Source organism: Coffea eugenioides, chromosome 6, assembly GCF_003713205.1.
Source record: "Coffea eugenioides isolate CCC68of chromosome 6, Ceug_1.0, whole genome shotgun sequence".
Classification (NCBI taxonomy): domain Eukaryota; kingdom Viridiplantae; phylum Streptophyta; class Magnoliopsida; order Gentianales; family Rubiaceae; genus Coffea; species Coffea eugenioides.
This window is the reverse complement of record NC_040040.1, coordinates 312,741-333,266: the sequence shown is the minus strand read 5'-3', so window position 1 is coordinate 333,266 and position 20,526 is coordinate 312,741. Positions and strand designations below refer to the sequence as shown.

Genomic DNA, 20,526 nt, shown 5'->3' with positions numbered 1-20,526 from the left:
CATTAATTAAGTGGTCCATGCCATTAATTTTGATACCAATTGATAAAAGAAAACATCACTCTACAGACCACCTAGTAATACAATTATGTTGTTGAAGATAAGACTCTTGATGGCTTATCTACGTGGGATATAAAGGTCAAGTTTTAATTGATCCAATTAAATTCCCATTAAACGCGTTGGTTTTACTGGATTTTTCTTTGTTTAATTTTCACCACAAATAAATTTGAGATGCAGATTGGATGATAATATTAATATATCGTCAGCTTAAGTCAATTTTTGAAGCTAATTATGTATCCATCAAAGCGGTGTCCATTTATACCATCTGCTAGCGAACCACAAGAATAGCAATTGAATCAATCTGCTTGACTGATTCTTGGATATTGAATCAATTTCCTTGACTGACTCTTGGATTGCCTATTCCAACAAACTTGCAATTATTTCTTTTCAGATAATGGTCTTATGTAATATTAAATACCCAACTACTTTATATTGCTACTTAAGGGATTTAGTTTCTATTTAATCGCATGTAGTAGTGAATGCAAAGTACAGTTAGATTAAAAGTATGATAAATATTTTAACAGAGTGATAAATTTATTATGTTTTCACATGTTATTATTATATGGATTAATTTTCTGTATACTGATGACATATACACTTTCATCATTAAATGTATGACATATAAGGCGAATTTAAATTTGAAACTCAAATTTTGCATGCGTATCGTATATCTAACCGCAATAGTGTATATATCGTCAGTGTATATAAGGTTTACTCATATTATATTTTCTACATATTTCGTGTTGATATTTACATCTACGATAATGATGGAGGGCCAGGGAGGCATCATTTAGGGGTCAGTGCAAGACTTCCATGAAAACTTCAAGTCATCGTGCATTTTCTACGTCACAATCGCAAATGAAGCTATTGGCTGCTGTATCAGACAAGCCCATATATGTACCAAAAAAATATCCAATGGGGGCATTTCTTTAATTGGTACGACTCCACTAATGTTTCTAGCCAATTACTTTCTTTTCATCAGCCAAATTCGATTAGATCAGATGCTGACTCGAATTTTAATAAAAACTGAGCAATAGTAGGAATAAAAATTTTCACAATGTTAGATATTAATCATTTGTATAAATATTCTAAATACCATAAGACACAGTTCTCATGTATTAGGAGCTTATGCTTCTATGTATAGCTTTCTTTTCTGATGATCAATAAAATGAGGTGATTTTGCCCAACAAAAAAAAAAATTACAACAACAAGAATTCCTTTTTTTTTTTTTCCTGGGATTTGACTGTGTGTCAATTGTGCTACTACATTGGAGTTATACCATACAAAAGCATTTTTATTAGGGGAATATTATAATGGAATAAAGTGTGCCACTCTCATCTTTTCAGTAATTTGTTTTGGGGACCTGCTTATACATGTTGCCGATGTTAGAATTCAGATATTAAAAAATATTGTATTTTCGCTTTTTCCACTGGTAAATATTCCTAATCATCTAATTAAAATGGACACAAACTGAGAGAGGTGTGATTATAATCTAGAAACTAAACCATATAACATATAAGCGAAGTTATGAACTTGTTTGTTTGAGGGATAATTGCCACTTAGTCATGCATAGAGTTGTGACTAATATAACTGTCAATTCTTCCCAAAAAAAAAAAACTAATTCTGTCCCCCATGTCCAGATAGTTGTAATTGTCATAAAAGAAAATGGTCCAGTTCCTTATCTTATAGATTGCATAAACCATCAAGATCTGGATATTGCTTACCAAATAAATAAATAAATAAAAAGTCGAACGCTGAATTTTTTTTTATTTTTTTATTTTTGATGATACTATATCAAACAGTCTCTCATGTCCAACTATAAAACAAAGGGTGCAGTGGAGTTGTAGTGTTAAAATTTTTTGTCACCTTTTACATTACCATTTTCATTCTTACACTAAGGGATAAAATGGCATAACCATATTCAAAAAATTACTTTTTTTCGTTTTATGCGGAACTTGTAGTTGTATTGCTAATGCATACAATTAACGGTAACTAACAAAAATAACTGCTCGTGTATATTGTTTTTCACACAAAAGTTCACGAAACTTGAAATTTCAAAATTTAAAACTAATTTCCAGGAAACTAATTTTTACAACTAAATATAACTTGAATTATTTTCCATATAAAAATGAATTAATATTTTCCCCACAAGCACGCAAAATGATTTTCCCCACAAGCACGCAAAATGATTTTCCACGCTCTCTTTCTCCTCCACCGTGTCAGCAAATTTTTTCCACGAATTTGTCGTCATTTTATCACCTTTGTATAGTTCCATCCTACTTCCTACAAACACAAAACATTGAATTGATGCTTTTTGTAAGTGTATAAATAAGGCCACCCGGCCATCTGCGCTTCCCATATCAAATAAACCAATAATGCCAAAGAAATCCAATGAAGCATCATCTTCTTTGTACTTCTTCATCTTTACTACTACTCTTCTTATTCAGTTTTGTTCCTATCACCAACCAATTCCCATTTGGCAGCAGCAAACAAGCTCATAATTATGCGAATGTCTCGTGTATTGAGAATGAACGACAAGCTCTTCTTCTATTCAAGCATGGGTTGATAGATGAATCAAATCGTCTGTCTTCTTGGATTGGAGAAGGATGCTGTTCATGGGAAGGCATTAGTTGCCACAAAATCAGTGGTAGTGTTTTGAAGCTTGATCTACGCAATACGGTGCCATTTCATGAAGATGATGGTGATCACTGCACAAACTGCTTGGGAGGCCAATTAAGTCCATCTTTGGTCAATTTGACCAGTTTGCGATATTTGGACTTGAGCTCAAATAATTTTTCAGGAATCCAAGTTCCTGTATTCTTTGGATTGTTGAAAAACTTGAGATACCTCAATCTCTCAAGTGCAGGATTTGATGGTAAAATTCCCCACCATTTAGGAAACCTCTCGCATTTACGGTATTTAGATCTTGCGGGGAATGATGGGTTGAGGACTAAGGATCTCGGGTGGGTTGTTGGACTCTCTTCTCTAGAAGGCCTAGTCCTGTCCGGGGTGAACCTTGCAGCTGCTCAAGATGGGTTACAGTCAGTTAACATGTTTCCTTTACTAACAACACTAGACTTGAATGATTGTGGTCTTTTCATTCATCCTCATCTTTCGCAGGTCAATTTCACGTCTCTTGCTTTCCTTGATCTCGATTCTAATGATTTCAACAACTACACGGTCCCTCCTTGGCTCCGTAATCTTACTGGCCTCCATGATCTTTTTCTTGGTGATAATAATCTTTCTGATCCAATTCATGGCCTGTTTGACCAAATGACCTCTCTAGTTCATTTTGATCTATATTCAAACCGCTTTGATGCTTCAACATTGAAATCGCTTTGTAATGCAAGCAGTCTTACTTATTTGGATCTGAGTAAGAATAATGTGCAAGGGCCAATACCAAATGAAATAGGCCAACTTGTAAATCTTGCTTATTTGGATCTGAAGGAGAATAATGTGCAAGGGTCCATACCAAGTGAAATAGGCCAACTTATAAATCTTGCTTATTTGGATCTGAGCGTGAACAATGTGCAAGGGTCAATACCAAGTGAAATAGGGCAGCTTCAAAAACTAACTAATCTATTATTGCCCCATAACAGCTTAAATGGTACCATACCGACCAATCTTGGGCAGCTGACGAAGCTACAAGCATTTGACGTTGGTTACAATTCATTAACCGGGGTCCTATCTGAAGACCATTTTGCGAAACTCCGAGAGCTGAAGTCACTGGACCTAACCGGAAACTCACTCACTCTGAACGTGAGCTCCTCGTGGGTGCCTCCTTTTCAACTCCAACAAATTGGGATGGGATCCGTCAATGTGGGACCCAGGTTTCCAGCTTGGCTTCGCACGCAGAATGAGGTTGAGTGGTTAGACCTGCGGAACGCGAGCATCTCAGATGCCATACCCAGCTGGTTTCGAGTGCTTTGTGATGATATTATGATGTTAGATCTCTCCAGCAACAGCCTAACTGGAAATCCTTTGGAGTTCAAACAATTGAAGCATAGACCAAGTCGTTATGCTGAGAGAGAGATATTTCTAAACTCCAACAAATTGACTGGATCTCTCAAATCATTTCCGTTGGATATTTCAGGTTTAGATCTTTCACACAATTTTCTTACTGGACATATTCCGCAGCTTGAAGTTGGTCAAACGGTTGTACCTGCGCTGTCGTCTGTCTCACTGAATGATAACCGTTTCACGGGTACTATCCCTGAAGACTTGTGCAAGTTGGAAAATTTATATTTTGTGGATCTATCCAACAATCTTCTGTACGGAAGAGTCCCTCTGTGTCTAGGAAACTTGCAATACCTGACGGGCCTAAACTTGGCAAATAACAATCTATCCGGTCAAATTCCGAGTTCACTGGGTAAGTTGGGGTCACTTACTATGCTGCATTTGAATGGAAATAAATTCATTGGGAAGCTCCCTGCCTCAATGCAGAATCTGAGCAATTTGCTAATTCTTGATCTCGGTGACAATGGACTGAAGGATACTATACCTGCTTGGATTGGGGAAAAGTTATCAAAGTTAACGTTTCTACGATTTCAGTCAAATAACTTCCATGGACCCATTTCCGATACACTCTGCCAACTCTCACTTCTTCAAGTGCTGAACTTAGCACATAATAACTTGAGTGGATTTATTCCTCACTGTTTTAACAACATTAGTGCCATGGTATCGGGCTCTAATAGATATTATGGCATTGGTGCAGGAGAAAGCCTTCAAGACATTAAGGAAGGAAGAGAATTTGATTACCCATTATCGAACCTTCTGCTTCTTAACTCCATAAGCCTTTCAGCAAATAATTTAGTTGGCGAGATCCCTAATGAGATAATGGAACTCGCTCAAGTGCAATTTTTGAATCTTTCACAGAATCATTTGACTGGAAGGATCCCAGAGAAGATCAGCAACTTGAAGCAACTTGAGGCGCTTGATCTATCAATGAATGAACTCTTCGGTGCAATCCCTGAAAGCTTATCTGATTTGAGCTCATTGTGCTTCCTGAATTTGTCACACAATAAACTTTCAGGGCCATTACCATCAGGAAATCAACTTCAAACCTTGTGGACTGATCCATCCATCTATGAAGGAAACAGTGGACTCTGTGGCAAACCGCTCCCAAACAACTGCTGGGAACACAAATTGCCTACCAAAAATGGGCCTATTGATGAGGATGAAGGCCACAACGAATCTGATTGGTCTTGGTTTTATGCTGGAATAGGACCGGGTTTTGCTGTCGGGCTCTTGGCAGTTCTGGGAATCCTTCTCTTCAAGAAGTCATGGCGCTATGCATACTTCAAGTTTATAGAAAGTGCCTATGACAAAATCTGGGTAAAGACTACTCGCCTCAGGAGGAATTTCCGTTGAGTAAGTTCCTATAAAAGCACTTATACTCTGTTTCTCACATCTAAAAGCGCACTTAACTCTTTTTACTTTTATACGCCTATTGTGATTTGTAACTTGTTTTTCCAAATATTTCTAAAGATTTGTTTTATGCATCCCAACTTGACCAATTCTATCCAATAAGAAAATGAATGCCTATCTAGTATTTTTTTTTTCCAAACAAAGAAGCTTAATAAATTATATTAATAAAAGAATAACGTAGCAATTGTAACGTAAAGTAGTTGATGCCTGTGACCAATTAACTAAATCAAGATGATTCTAACATCAAATCAATATCTTTAGAAGGAATTTTTCCCAATAAACTATCGTGTGATTGGAAACCAAATATTTCCTTTCCTTACCTTTTGAAAATTTTAGTCCCAAAACCTTTCTCTCTTTCTACTAGCAATTGTTTCAACTCTCTCAAAAGTTTGAATTGTAATAATTCTCTTATATTATTCATGCCTACATTACATTCTCTTATGTTTCATTAAAGTCGATATTACAAGAATCTCATCGATTTTTTTTTTATTTACGACCGATTATGAAGATAATTATTTTACTATTAGCATTTGAATGGAATAAATATTCTATGTCGAACAATTTAGATTGTTTATCTTGTTCACCGATCTAATTTTTGGTCAATGGTTTTATGCTTTAGAAGAATTCTGTAGGAGTTTATGCTAATAGTTGATGTAGTTATTTAACTTCTAATTGGTTTTCAATCTAGCTTTTCTCTGAAAAAATTTTACAAACTACTAATTGATGTTTTTAGGTACTTTTGAACCATTGATTATTCTAGATGAATAAATTTTTATATTCATGAACTGCTGATATATATTTTGCCCTTGAATTTGGCACTTTGCTAGAGAAAATTTAGTAATATTGGTACTTTGTTATTTTCCAGTCTGCTAGGCCCACAATCATTCAAGTGCTTGCTGCTGCTGTTGTGGCCCTCAGAATGAGCAATTTCTTCTAGGTGATTTGTGAAGCAGTAGTAGTTTCACTGTTTTTTTTGTATGGTTATATTTTGAGTACTAGCTGTTTCTCAGTTTTTTTTTTTTGGCATCTGCTGATGTAATATGAAAAATTAGACGTCCTTTTATTTGCTATGAATTGTATGTCAATAAAACATATGCTTGACTCCATGTATACTTATAATAAGGTACTTGCCATGATATCGCTGTTGGCTTTGCAGCTTCTCATACAACAAAGTTGGTCTGAGCTACCAAAAACTTTGTAGCCATAGAGTAAAAAATCGTTGTCTTTAATAATTAAATACGAAAAAATATCTTAGCCAAAATCGTCACGATATCCATGTCGCAAAAGGTATTAGATGACAATTTTCCATAATCGTAGTCAAAAGTTCAATTATTACCTATGTTTCCCATTTTCGTAGCCCAAAAGATTATCTTTTATGACGAAATTGTATGTTGGCAAAGATATTTATTTTCATAGCAAATAATGCATTTTCATAGCAAAAAAAAAACCTTAGATTTGCCTTTTGCTCCACCGATTTTCCAACAAAAATCTTATTTTTAACTACAAATTTTTCATAGCCAAATTACTTTGATATTGCTACAATTTTTTTGTAGCCAATTACGATAATGATAGGTTGCAATTTTATCATTTATTTTATTATTAATTTTCTCTATTACCTGACCTGATGTGAATTAATTATTAGATTCTACTCACTTTTCGTAATTTATATTTATTTGAGGGAGTAGAACAAAAATATCACAATCAGGGCCAATTTGACAATTATCAAGAAAGAGTTCAAGTAACAGGCATCTAGGGACATTTTTGGAATATCAAACCACAACCCTTCTTGGTAATTGGCCCGAAGACAGCATTAAAAAGAGGAGGCCGAAGTCTTCTTTTTTGGCTCTCGAATCTTCTTCCTCTCCGGAGGGGGAGCCGCCGCACAGCACAGAGAGAGCTTTAGACTTTTCTTCATTCTTTTAGTCCTGAGTAATAGATTGTATCTTCTTGGTACGTAGGACTACTTAGCTTAGTTCCTTTGACTTTTCTTCTTCATATATTAGTGGGGCTCTTGGTAGTTTGTTCCCTCACATGTCAGAGCCTTTTGAAGAATTGAATCGTACACTGTAGTTTCTCGTTTTTCTTTCATTCATTCAGCCAAATTGAATTCGCACAAGCAAGGACAAAGGACGCAGTTGCCGTTTCGATTTTGTGTGGATTTTGTTCATTAATTATGAACTAATCTTTCCTCTCTAGCCAAGGGACAACGGATGCTTTGAGTCGCCTAAACCAATGTTTTAAAAACCGGACCGTTAATCGAACCGGTGAAGTGAAAGGGTCGAGGTTCAACCGGTCGGACCGGTTCAACCTCGGTTCAATGAATTTTTTTAAAAATAATTTATATAAATATATATGTGCACAAAATAAGACATGTAATGGATAATTTAATACTTTATATGATGAAAAGTTTACTATTTTTGAATAACTTGGATTTTTAAAAATAAATTTTTTAAATTATAAGTTAAAACAAATAAATTTCATCTCAATTTCAATTATATCTACCAAAAAAATCTTAAATATAATCCAAAAATATCACAATATTTGAAATTATACAAAATTCACGTCTATGAGAATTTAGACATTGTGAACTTAAATTTTAATTTACATTTTGGAATTTAAATTTACAATTTAAAAAAGGAAGTTTGGAGTTCGAAGAAAATCAAGAGAATTGAAAATAGAAATGCAAATTTGATAAGAAACAAAAAATGAGATAAAAGTGAGTGGTTGTGATATTAAATAAATTGGGTTAAAGAAAAATAATTCTTTTTTAACTTTTTTAAATTTAATGGACAAAAACAAAATTAAAATATGGAAGAAAACATCAATAAATAAAAAATAAAGAGGTTTGATTAAAAAAATGAGTGGCAAAAGAAAAGATGATAGAGAGAGAGTGTGTGTGTGTGTGTGTGTTGAAGATTAAAAAGAAAGAGTCATGAAAGGATGATATTTTATAAAAAAAAATGGAACAAAAGAAATATGAGTGTTTGTTTTATATAAATAAGTTATCAAAAAAAACTAATAAGATGTGATAGTGCAACGGTTACTACATTGGTCTTCTATTACAAAGGTCTTGAGTTCGAATCTTGATAACTACATTTTGCAAAAAAAAAAAAAAGGAAAACTCAAAAACCGGAAATAACCGGTTCACATCCGGTTCAGCGGTTTCGCGGTCCGACCGGTTTTTGACCGGTTTCTTGACAAAGTCAAACCTGGCATTGAACCGGACCGGAGCCATGGCCGGTTCGCGGTTCAACCGGTCGAACCGGCCGGTCCGGTCCGGTTTTCAAAACACTGGCCTAAACTTGTGAGATCGATTTAATTTTATCTTTTCTTTTTATTTATTGGTATTCGCATATTCCCTGGTTGCAGTGCTTATGGTTGTTTAATTAATTGATTGTCTTGGATCCGGATAATTAGTTAATTTAATAATCTACTGTCAATTAAGGTGTTAAATCCGTAATTGTTTAATTGCCTCAAAATAGTGACAACTGGCATAATTAGACTTGTGTCAGGGGAATACGCGGCCTAATCTAAAATAACCCTGGTAGTGCGTTATTTGATTAGAATAGGGCTCCTCTAATACGTAAGGCAATTGGGGAATTAAATTCTATGGGCGTACCTAGGATTATTTCTCAATTAGAGCAGTGATTAACGGGCGTACCTTAATCATCGACACAGTAAGGAGGGGTTGACTGTCATCGCTTGTTTGGTAGTTATAACCTATTTATTGATAAATAATTGGAATTGCCTTTGCTTATCGATGATCAATTAGGTGCACCATTGCTGAAGTTATTTCTTGGCTAGATCCTTAATTATCACTCATTTGATTTCAGTATTTTGTTATTTAATTTTTAGTAGTTTCTTAGATTTTAGTTGAATTTCTTTGATTGTCACCCTGAGATAAAAACACCCCCTTTGTTACTGTGAACTTGAAAAGAAACAGTTACTCCCAGTCCCTGTGGATTCGACCCTGCTTACCACTATCTACAAAAATTACCTTTAGTTTGAGCAGATTTTATTATTGCACAGGCTTCGACAACCTATCAGATAACATTTTGCTACACAAATATTTGGTATTTTTGAGGTTGTTTTTGTTTGGGTATTATTGTAAAATTGTAGTTGAAAATTTTGTTTTTCAAAAAATCACCAATCCAAACAGAGCAATTTCCAGAAGAAGTAGTATTTATATTTTGGATTATGCATTTGTCTAAGTAAATTAGTGGCAATACAGAAAATCAATCTTGAATTGACATCTTTAATTTCACAATTCATTAAGTATGATCAATTGATGTGTTAGTAGCTAGAATTTATTAATTTAATTCCTAATCTTTAATCAAAACTGTCTTCACAATTTCTATGCCAATCAAAATTAATTGTCTTGTTTATATTTTCATAACGCAGAAACAAAAGATTATGTGTCCATCAAAATGGTGTCCATTTATACACGTAAACTTTTCAAAGTCTTGTGGTTAACTTCCATGAATTAGATGAATTGCATGATGCAATTGCAGAGAACCTTCACCCAATTGGAGACTTTTCCCTAACTACATATATACAATTGATACGTCATTGGGAAATTTTTCTGTCAACCAGACATGGATTGACTTTTTGGATAGAATTTTGAATTTAATGTCATTGCCCAATAGGGTGACTTGATGCTAGGAGTTGTTTTCCTTCTAAAATGACCCATATAATTGCCGACATGAACAGATCATATAATTTGGTTGAGGCCCCGGCAATAAGTGAAAGTATTGGACCACCAAACCTACTATTCTAACCCCTTTGAAACGCTATATGTATTGTAGGGGTGGCAATGGGGCGGGGATGGGGCGTGGGATCCTTCCCCCGTCCCCCGCCCCGTTGTCAAATAACTCTCCCCGTCCCCCACCCCATCCCCCGCCTCTTGTCCCCCACCCCCCGGCCCACCCTCGCCCCGTTTCCCCCGCGGTCCCCCATGAGGAAAGCAAAATAAGATTATTCCACCGAGTAAATGAGGGAAAAGAACGAAGAAAACATAGCAAAATTTGGCAGTGAAATACCTTTGAGCCTTTTCTCGTTTGAGGAAGTAAAGAATTAACGGAAAATCTGAGAAAGAGCGGCAAGAGATAAGAAACAATATCCCACTACACCACAGCCCACAGGAATAATGATGTAAGAAAGACTATAATGTATCCTCGCGCAATAGAAGTCGACAGAAAATCAGTGCTTTCCGCAGAAATGCTCTTCTAACTTGCTATTAGACCAGAAATTCAGTTCACTTGTGTGTTTTTTATGTATATGTATATGTATGTATATTTTTTTTATGCGGGGGACGGGGCAGGGGATGGGGCGGGTGTATGTTGCCCCATCCCCCGCCCCGTTTTAAGGCGGGGGTAAATATTTTGCCCCCGCCCCGCCCCGCCCTATTTCTATCCCCGCGGGGCGGGCACCCGTGAGCACCCGCCCCCATTGCCATCCCTAATGTATTGGACGTCTTGATCTTGAAGGCTATGCATTTAGGAATTTTTCTTTGTTTTTCTTGGTTTGATATTTGCATTCTAGGTTGTTGGTCTATTCTTTTCTTTTTTTTGTGCTTCATCTTCTTTATAATTTAAAAGCAACTAAAATGTTTTACTTATGATTTATAATGCCACATGAATGTCAAAGAATGTCTTCCTTGGAGAAAGAACATGTCTTTCAAGACAAACTAACAAGGTCATCCAATTAAACTGTTTGTTGCATTATATATAATTCACTTTAGGTATAAATACTTTTTGAATGCTCAAACCTCTTATTCAACATTATAAACTTTTGAAAGATCAAATTTTGATAATGAACAAGTACATAAAAAAATTCAAAATCTATACAAAACTTTTTTGATAAATGTGCACCGTTTTTTTTGTAACTATCCAAAATGCAATGCAGAATACTGTCCTTCGTGCTTTAGATTTTGTTGTTCTCATCTCATGGAAACCTTATTGACTTGCTTCTTTAATGTGAACCTATCAAATTTAGGATGTGTGACAAAATTTCAATAGCTTTGGTGATTTTAAGTCAAACATTTGTAAATTAATTTAGATTGCAAACGTGAGGGTCATAAATTAGAAAATCAATTCCACAACCAACTGATAGAGAATCAAAATTACCATTAGGTCATTACAAAATATGTCTCTAAGGATTTTGTCCGTAAGAAAATAAAAATTTTCCACGGTGGGTCACGACTTCTATTGACGAGGACTTGGACCCGGCACATCCGCCAATTTTCTACCCAACTTGGAACGTTATATATTGCAAAGAGACATGTAGACCCATGCAAATATTGCAAAGAGTTTTCAAGAGATAAAGTTTAAATCACCAGAGAAAGAGACATAGATCCATACAAATGCTGGAAAGAGTTTTCATTAGATAAAGTTCAAATCTTTTTTGTGTGTAAATTGTCCACTTTAATGAAGAACATCGCAGGATCATCTGATTAACAAAGTATGTGGATCCTATTTTGTAAAATTTGGTTGGTTTATTCTTAAAGATGGACTAATTCAGCCAGCCAATATTGGAGTTTCAAACCGTTGATTAGCATATCTAGCGATTAAAACATGCATCCAAGGGGAGTTGCATTGATTAATCTATTGGAAAACAATTGATAGATTTCTTGTATTTTTCAAATATACTGTATCTATTGCAGATCTATAATTTTTGATGCATGTTTTACCTGTCATTAGGATAGTGATATAAATCAAGTGATGTAAATCAAATCATGCAGGATGATTTCCAGCAATCTATCAATGAAATTTTTTTCTATAAAAAAAAAAAAAAATTCAACCAGCCATTAATTAAGTGGTCCATGCCATTAATTTTGATACCAATTGGTAAAGGAAAGCATCACTCTACAGACTTTCCATGAAGACTTTCAGTCATACTCATTTTATCTGTAATTTTCTACTATTAATGTAGGTGATATTTTATCTAAGCTTACTTTATAGGTGACCAATACCAAAGCAGTATCCTTGATAAATAAATCAAGTTGTTAGTCATAAAGACTTTCAGTTCTCCTTAGTTTATCTACAATTTTCTACAAATATTTATTACTGTAGCTGACGCTTTATCTAAGCTTACGTTTATAGATGACCAATACATAAATCAAATAGTTAGTCGCTCATGATTCATGAAAAGAGTTGGCTGTGACAGAAATGCTGGTCTTATTGTAAAATAAATAAATAAAAATTACCTTACAACACAAAACTAAATACTATCTATGAACCACAAGAATAGGAATTGAATCAATTTCCTTGAGTGATTCTTAGATTGCTTATCCCAATAAACTCGAGATTATTTCTTTCCAAATAATGTAATATTAAATATCCAACTACATTCTACAGCTGCTTAAGGGATTTAGATTCTATGTAATCCTATGTAGTAGTGACCGCATAGTTAGTGTAGACTGACGAGTTAGATGGAAACTAAAAAGATAGATTGAGTGTATGATAAAATTTAGTATGTTTTCACATATTATTGTCATGTTATCTACATATTTTGTTCTAATATTTACATCTACGGTACAAGATTTTGCATTATTTCGTGTATCAACTGGTAATTTTAGATAATGATGGATATCTGTCTAAGCGTTTAGGGGGTCAGTGCATTTTCTACGTCACAATCGCTAAGGTTTCTAGCTAATTACTATAGTACTATTCCTGTGGAGCATTTCTATAGTACTATTCCACTAATATTTCTAGCCAATTACTTTTCTTTTCATCAGCCAAATTCGATTAGATCTGATGCTTACTCGAAGTTTAATAAGAACTGAACAATAGTAGGAATAAAAACTTTCACAATGTTAGATATTAATCATTTGTTAGATATTCTAAATAGCACAGAACACAGTTTTCTGATAATCAATAAAATGAGGTGATTTTGCCCAACAAAAAAAAAAATTTACAATGACAAGAATTTCTTTTTTTTTTTTTTGGGATTTGACTGCGTGTCAGTTGTGCTACTACATTCGAGTTATACCATACGGCTAGCATAATGATTTATCATTTTGTTTGAGGGGACAAATGCATTTTTATTAGGCGAATATTATAATGAAATAAAGTGTGCAACTCTCATCTTTTCAGTAAATTTTTTTGGGGACCTGCTTATACATGTTGCAGATGTCAGAATTCAGCTATTAAAAAATATGGTATATTCGCTTTTTTCCATTTGTAAACATTCCTAATCATCTAATTAAAATGGACACAAACTGAGAAAGGTGTGATTACAATCATGTCATGTAACATATAAACGAAGTTATGAACTTGTTTGTTTAAGGAATAATTGCCATTTAGTCATGCGTACAGTTGTGACTAATATAACTATCAATTCTTCCCAAAAAAACTAATTCTGTCCCCCATGTCTATATAGTTGTAATTGTCATAAAAGAAAATGGTTAAGTTCCTTATCTTATAGATTGCAAACCATTATCAGCTTTGTATGGTTCCATCCTACTTCCTACAAACACAGAACATTGAAGTGATGCTTTTTGTAAGTGTATAAATAAGGCCACCTGGCCATCTGAACTTCCCATATCAAATAAACCAATAATAGCAAAGAAATCCAATGGAGCATCATCTTCTTTGTGCTTCTTCATCTTTACTACTACTCTTCTTATTCAGTTCTATTCCTGTAACCAGCCAATTCACTTTTGGAAGCAGTAAACAAGCTCATAATTATGCGAATGTCTCGTGTATTGAGAATGAACGACAAGCTCTTCTTCAATTCAAGCATGGGTTGATAGATGAATCAAATCGTCTGTCTTCTTGGATTAGAGAAGGATGTTATTCATGGGAAGGCATTAGTTGCCACAAAACCACTGGTAGTGTTTTGAAACTTGATCTACGCAGTACGGTGCCATTTTATGATGATGGTGTTTATCGTTGCACAAACTGCTTGGGAGGCCATTTAAGTCCATCTTTGGTCAATTTGACCAATTTGCGGTACTTGGACCTGAGCTTGAATAGTTTTTCAGGAATCCAAGTTCCCGCATTCCTTGGATTGTTGAAAAACTTGAGATACCTCAATCTCTCAAGTGCAGGATTTGATGGTAAAATTCCCTACCATTTAGGAAACCTCTCGCATTTACGGTATTTGGATCTTGGGTAGAATGGGTTGAGGACTAAGGATCTCGGATGGGTTGCTGGGCTCTCTTCTCTAGAAGGCCTAGTCCTATCCAGTGTGAACCTTACAGCCGCTCGAGATGGGTTACAGTCCATTAACATGCTTCCTTCACTAACAACACTAGACTTGGATAGTTGTGGTCTTTTCATCCATCCTCATCTTTCACATGTCAATTTCACATCTCTTGCTTCCCTTGACCTTAGTGAAAATAATTTCAGCAACTACACGGCCCCTCCTTGGCTCTGTAATCTTACTGGCCTCCATGATCTTCGTCTTGGTCATAATAATCTTTCTAATCCAATTCATGGTCTGTTTGATGAAATGATCTCTCTAGTTCATCTCGATCTATCTTCAAACCGCTTTGATGCTTCAATGTTGAAATCACTTTGTAATGCAAGCAGTCTTACTTATTTGGATCTAAGTCGTAATCACTTGCAAGGGTCAATATCAAGTGAAATAGGCCAACTTATAAATCTTACTTATTTGGATCTGACTGACAATAATTTGCAAGGGTCAATACCAAGTGAAATAGGCCAGCTTTCAAAATTAACAAACCTATCATTGTCTGGCAACAGCTTAAATGGTACCATACCGACCAATCTTTGGCAACTGACGGAGCTACAAGATTTTAAAGTTGGTGACAATTCATTAACTGGTGTCCTATCTGAAGACCATTTTGCGAAACTCCGAGAGCTGAAGTCACTGGGCCTAACAGGAAGCTCACTCGCTCTGAACGTGAGCTCCTCATGGGTTCCTCCTTTTCAACTCCATGAAATTCGGATGGGATCCATCATTGTGGGACCCAGGTTCCCAGCTTGGCTTCGGACGCAGAAGGAGCTTGAGGAGTTAGACATGTCGAACGCGAGCATTTCAGGTGCCATACCCAACTGGTTTCGAGTGCTTTGTTATAATATTACGTCATTAGATCTCTCCAGCAACAGCCTAACAGGAAATCCTTTGGAGTTCAAATCGTTGCCGTTGGATATTTCATCTTTAGATCTTTCACACAATTTTCTTACTGGACATATTCCGCAGCTTCAACATGCGCTGTCGTCTCTCGCACTAAATGATAACCGTTTCACAGGTATGGACAAATTTAAATATTCGACAAATAGTCAAATAGTTTCCGTTGATATTTCATTTTTGGATCTTTCACACAATTTTCTTACTAGACAATTTTCACAAATTCCGCTGTGGTCTCTCTTTCTGAATGATAACCGTTTCACAGGTACTATCCCTGAAGACTTGTGCAAGTTGGAAAATTTAACTGATCTAGATCTATCCAACAATCTTCTGTCCGGAAGAGTTCCTCTGTGTCTAGGAAACTTGCGAGAGCTGTGGGTCCTAAACTTGGCAAATAACAGTCTATCCGGTCAAATCCCAAGTTCACTGGGTAACTTGCGGCGACTTGATGCTCTGCATTTGAATGGAAACAAATTGGTTGGGAAGCTCCCTACCTCAATGCAGCATCTGAGAAATTTGCAAACTCTTGATCTCGGTGACAATGGACTGAAGGATATTATACCAGCCTGGATTGGGGAAAGGTTATCAAATTTATGGTTTCTAAGATTTCAGTCAAATAACTTCCACGGACCTATTTCCGATACACTCTGCCAACTCTCACGTCTTCGAGTGCTGAACTTAGCACATAATAACTTGAGTGGATTTATTCCTCACTGCTTTAACAACATTAGTGCCATGGTATCAAGGCTACATGGAGATGGCGGCGTTGATTTACAAGAAAGGCTTGAAGACATTAAGGGAGGAAGAGAACTTGAGTATGATGCATGGAGCCTTTTGCTTGTTAATTCCGTAAGCCTCTCAGCAAATAATTTAGTTGGTGAGATCCCTGATGAGATAATGGAGCTGGTTCAATTGCAAGTTTTGAATCTTTCACAAAATCATTTGACTGGAAAGATCCCTGATAAGATTGGCAACTTGAAGCAAATTGAAACACTCGATCTATCAATGAATGCACTCTTCGGTGCAATCCCCGAAAGCTTATCTGATTTGTACTCGTTGAACTCTCTGAATTTGTCACACAATAAACTTTCAGGGCCAATACCATCAGGAAATCAGCTTCAGACCTTGACCGATCCATCCATCTATGAAGGAAACAGTGGACTCTGTGGCAAACCGCTCCCAAACAGCTGCTGGGAACACAAATTGCCTACCAAAAATAGGCCTATTGATGATGATGAAGGCCACAGCGAATCTGATTGGTCTTGGTTTTATGCTGGAATAGGACCGGGTTTTGCTGCCGGGCTGTCGGGAGTCCTGGGAATCCTTCTCTTCAAGAAGTCATGGCGCTATGCATACTTCAAGTTTATAGAAAGTGCCTATGACAAAATCTGGGTAAAGACTACTCGCCTGAGGAGGAAGTTCCGTTGAGTAAGTTCCTATAAAAGCACTTATACTCTGTTTCTCGTATCACACACTAAGGCACTTAGACTCTGTTGATCCCAAACTAGATAGCAAAATCTTTCTACTAGCAATTGTTTCAACTCTCTCAAAAGTTTGAAATCTAATAATTCTCTTTTATTATTCATACTTACATTACATTTTCTTATGTTTCATTAAAATCGATATTACAAGAATCTCATTGATTTTTTTATTTATGACCGATTATAAAGATAATTATTTTACCGTTAGCATTTGAACGGAATAAATATTCGATGTCGAACAATTTAGATTGTTTATCCTGTTCACTGATCTAATTTTCTGTCAACGGTTTTATGCTTCAGAAGAATTCTATAGTAATTTATGCTAATAGTTGATGTAGTTATTTAATTTCTAATTGGTTTACAATCTAGCTTTTCTCCCAAAAACTCTTACAAACTACTAATTAATGTTTTTTAGGTACTTTTGAACCAGTGATTATTCTAGATGAATAAATTCTTATATTCATGTAATGCTGATATATATCTAAGGTCAAACATATTTTTACTGTGGTTTCAGAATTTTCTTCCAATCAAGTTTTACAGTAAACGATCCTTCCATTTACCTACATAGTGATGCCAATTTGAGATTTTGGGAAGTTTAAATTGGATGTAAACTTAAAGATTAGCTGCGTATTAATGTGCTAGAACACATGCTGAAGGAATGATTACTTTGGCATTGGGTAATGAGGCATGCAGAGTTATGGTGCATTTTATGGCGTAAAGAGTTTTTTATCCTCTCTGATTTTCTCTTCAGGTATAATATTCCAGAATTAGCTAAAAAGTACAAAGTTTATGCACTTGACTTGCTAGGCTTTGGTTGGAGCGAGAAGGCACTAATTGAGTATGATGCTTTGGTTTGGAGAGATCAAACCAAAGGAATAATTCAAACTATTTTTGTAAAAAAAAAAGGAATAATTATTGATAACGTTTCATGTATAATACAAAATATTCAAGCAATAAGTTAAACTCTTGGATAACATCACAACAAATATAGAATTTGTTTGTTTGTTTGGGATAACATTCCCAACACATGTTGTCCATTGTTTCCAATTTAGCAATTGAGAAGCCTTTGCAAGAGCTTTAGCAAATGGTAAGACTGCGTGCTTAGCCTTTACCTTTTCCAAAAAATAAAAAAATAAAAAATAAAAAATAGGTGAGGCTCCTACGGTATAGTATAAAAACACCTGTTTGTCAGAGCAACATTTCACCGATTTTTTATTTTTTCAGCTATGTTTTAAGAAATTAGCCCAAATGATGTGTTCCAATACCATATCAGGACTCAGAAAAAAAAAAAAAAAAAAAGAAGAAGCCTAATTTTAAGTTAAAAATAAATTCATTGCGCGTCCTAAAATGAATATGTGGCTGTTAAAATACCAAGCAGGAGTACTCTGTTCTTCAATCTCTGCAGACAAGTAGAACTTCTTTTATGGAGGAGTTATTTGTAGATTCTAGTCTAATAAAACACTAGTAAAAGTAGTATTTGCCAAATTAACTAGCCTAGATTAGTTTTCTACCTCCTCCACCACAGCAAGGAATAAAGATTTGGCAATATTTATATTTTAGACCAGACAATGTTGACTTTTCATATATATATATATCTCTCTTTTTTTTGGTTGGCTATAGATGATATTGGCACTTTGCTGGAGAAAATTTACTAATATTAGTACTTTGTTATCTTCCAATCTGCTAGGCCCACAATCATTCAAGTGCTTGGTGCTGCTGTTGTTTGGCTTTCAGGATGAGCAATTTCTCTCTTGCTGCTGTTTTGTATCATTATATTTTGAGTGCTTGCTGTTTTTTCAGTTCTGTTTGGCATCTGCTGATGTAATGTGAAAATTATATGTCAATAAAAGTTATAATAGTTTGCCTAAAAAATTGTATTATTTTGGTTTGCCTGACAAGAGACTTCAGTGAGAAGCTGAGAGTCCTCCAAAGTGAGAGTTTCTCTCTCTAGATAAGAGCGCGAGTCTCTCAGTCTTGAGAGTTTCAAATCTTTTCAAAATCCTTCTAAAATTCCCTCACAATTTCCGCAAACACACACAGACAATCCCAAGATCTAGACATTCCCCACTTTGTAGCGCTGAGAGTTAGTTAAGATTAGCGAACTTTTTAGAGTGCATCAGCAAAATAGTGATCTGTGAGATAATCCTGTCTCCCAGCTTGTGGAAAGCTTACGCCACAGTGTTAGCTTTTGTCGGATTTCTGCATGCAGTAGTGATCTTTGTTTGTATGGTCCGAGGAAACAGACTCCATGGAAGACGTAGGTGCGCTGGCAGGTAACTTCATAGCCATTAATCCTACAGTCCTCAGTTGCTGTTATCATTTCTGTTAAAGGTTCTGGGTTTTTTTTTTTTTTTTTTTTTTTTTTTTTTTTTTTTTGCCTCAGTCAGCCCTTCTGGTGTTTTTTTTCTTTTATAATAAGGAAAAACTTTTAAAAAAAAAAAAAAATCTTTAAGAAGGTCGTAAGTGTTTTTCTACTTATTTCTCTGTTTTATTTTCATATTTAGGAAGGTAGTTCTTTTCTGAGTTGTGTGTCTCGCCTGCTTGTGATGGCCTCCTTTGTTTTTGGCCTTGTTTGACTTGTCCTGGTCTCAGTAGTGATAGCAGGGTTTATTCTTTAGAATCTGTATAGACCTTATGGCGGAAGAACTGGCAGATGCGATCAGCAAGTTTGCTTTATCAGAGAAAGAATTGGAGGGTACAGACCTAGGAAGCGAAGAGATAGATAGAGGTATACTTGAATGCCAGTTAAGTCTAGTGGGTAGAATCAGAGGTGAGAAAGTGGTTAATTTTGTAGGAGTAAAGAACTTCGTGAATTCAGCTTGGGGGTATCCAAGGAATCTGAGAATCATAGAACTGGGCCCAAACTTGTTTCAGTTTTATATTCCGAACAGGGAGGACAGAGATAGGATCGTAGGGGGAGGTCCTTGGGTCATGGACAACCAAATTCTGGTTATGAAACACTGGAATGAAGGTATAGAGGATGATACAGCTGCCTTTGACCTAGCCCCTATGTGGGTGCAAGTCTGGAATCTTCCCGTGCACTGGATAACAAAAGAAACGGGGAGGAAAATTGGTGCAGTGTTTCATGAAGTAAGGGATGTTCTAGTGCCTCAAGTAGGAGGAAAGGAAGGAAGACACTTAAAGCTTTTGGTGATGCTAGATATCTCACTACCTCTACTAAGGGGAACAACCGTTAAAGTGAGTGGAGTGTTGAAGTGGTTGAATTTCAGATATGAGCGCTGTCCAGATTTCTGCTATAAATGTGGTGTAGTTGGACATGGAGAAAAGTCATGCAAGGCAATTATACAGATTAGTAAAGGTAAGCAGGAACATCAGTATGGTCCGTGGTTGAGAGCAAATACAGGAAAACCATCACCCCAAAAGGAACACCAAAGCAAGTTTAACTCGGAGAAGAACCATTGGGGTTTTAAAGATGGAGAGATGGTACTTTTAAACCCCAAGGCTA

The 20,526-nt window shown here is 35.7% G+C and overlaps 1 protein-coding gene across 1 annotated transcript; it reads left to right on the top strand.

Annotated features, from left to right (window-relative positions):
- Positions 1 to 2,448: 2,448 nt before the first annotated feature.
- Positions 2,449 to 18,955, top strand: LOC113776291 (receptor-like protein EIX2). Its single transcript, XM_027321418.1, has 3 exons — positions 2,449 to 4,705; positions 16,289 to 17,007; positions 18,748 to 18,955. The coding sequence occupies exons 1-2, from the start codon at positions 2,449 to 2,451 to the stop codon at positions 17,005 to 17,007; spliced, it is 2,976 nt and encodes a 991-aa protein (XP_027177219.1). The 3' UTR covers positions 18,748 to 18,955.
- The last annotated feature ends 1,571 nt before the right edge of the window (positions 18,956 to 20,526 follow it).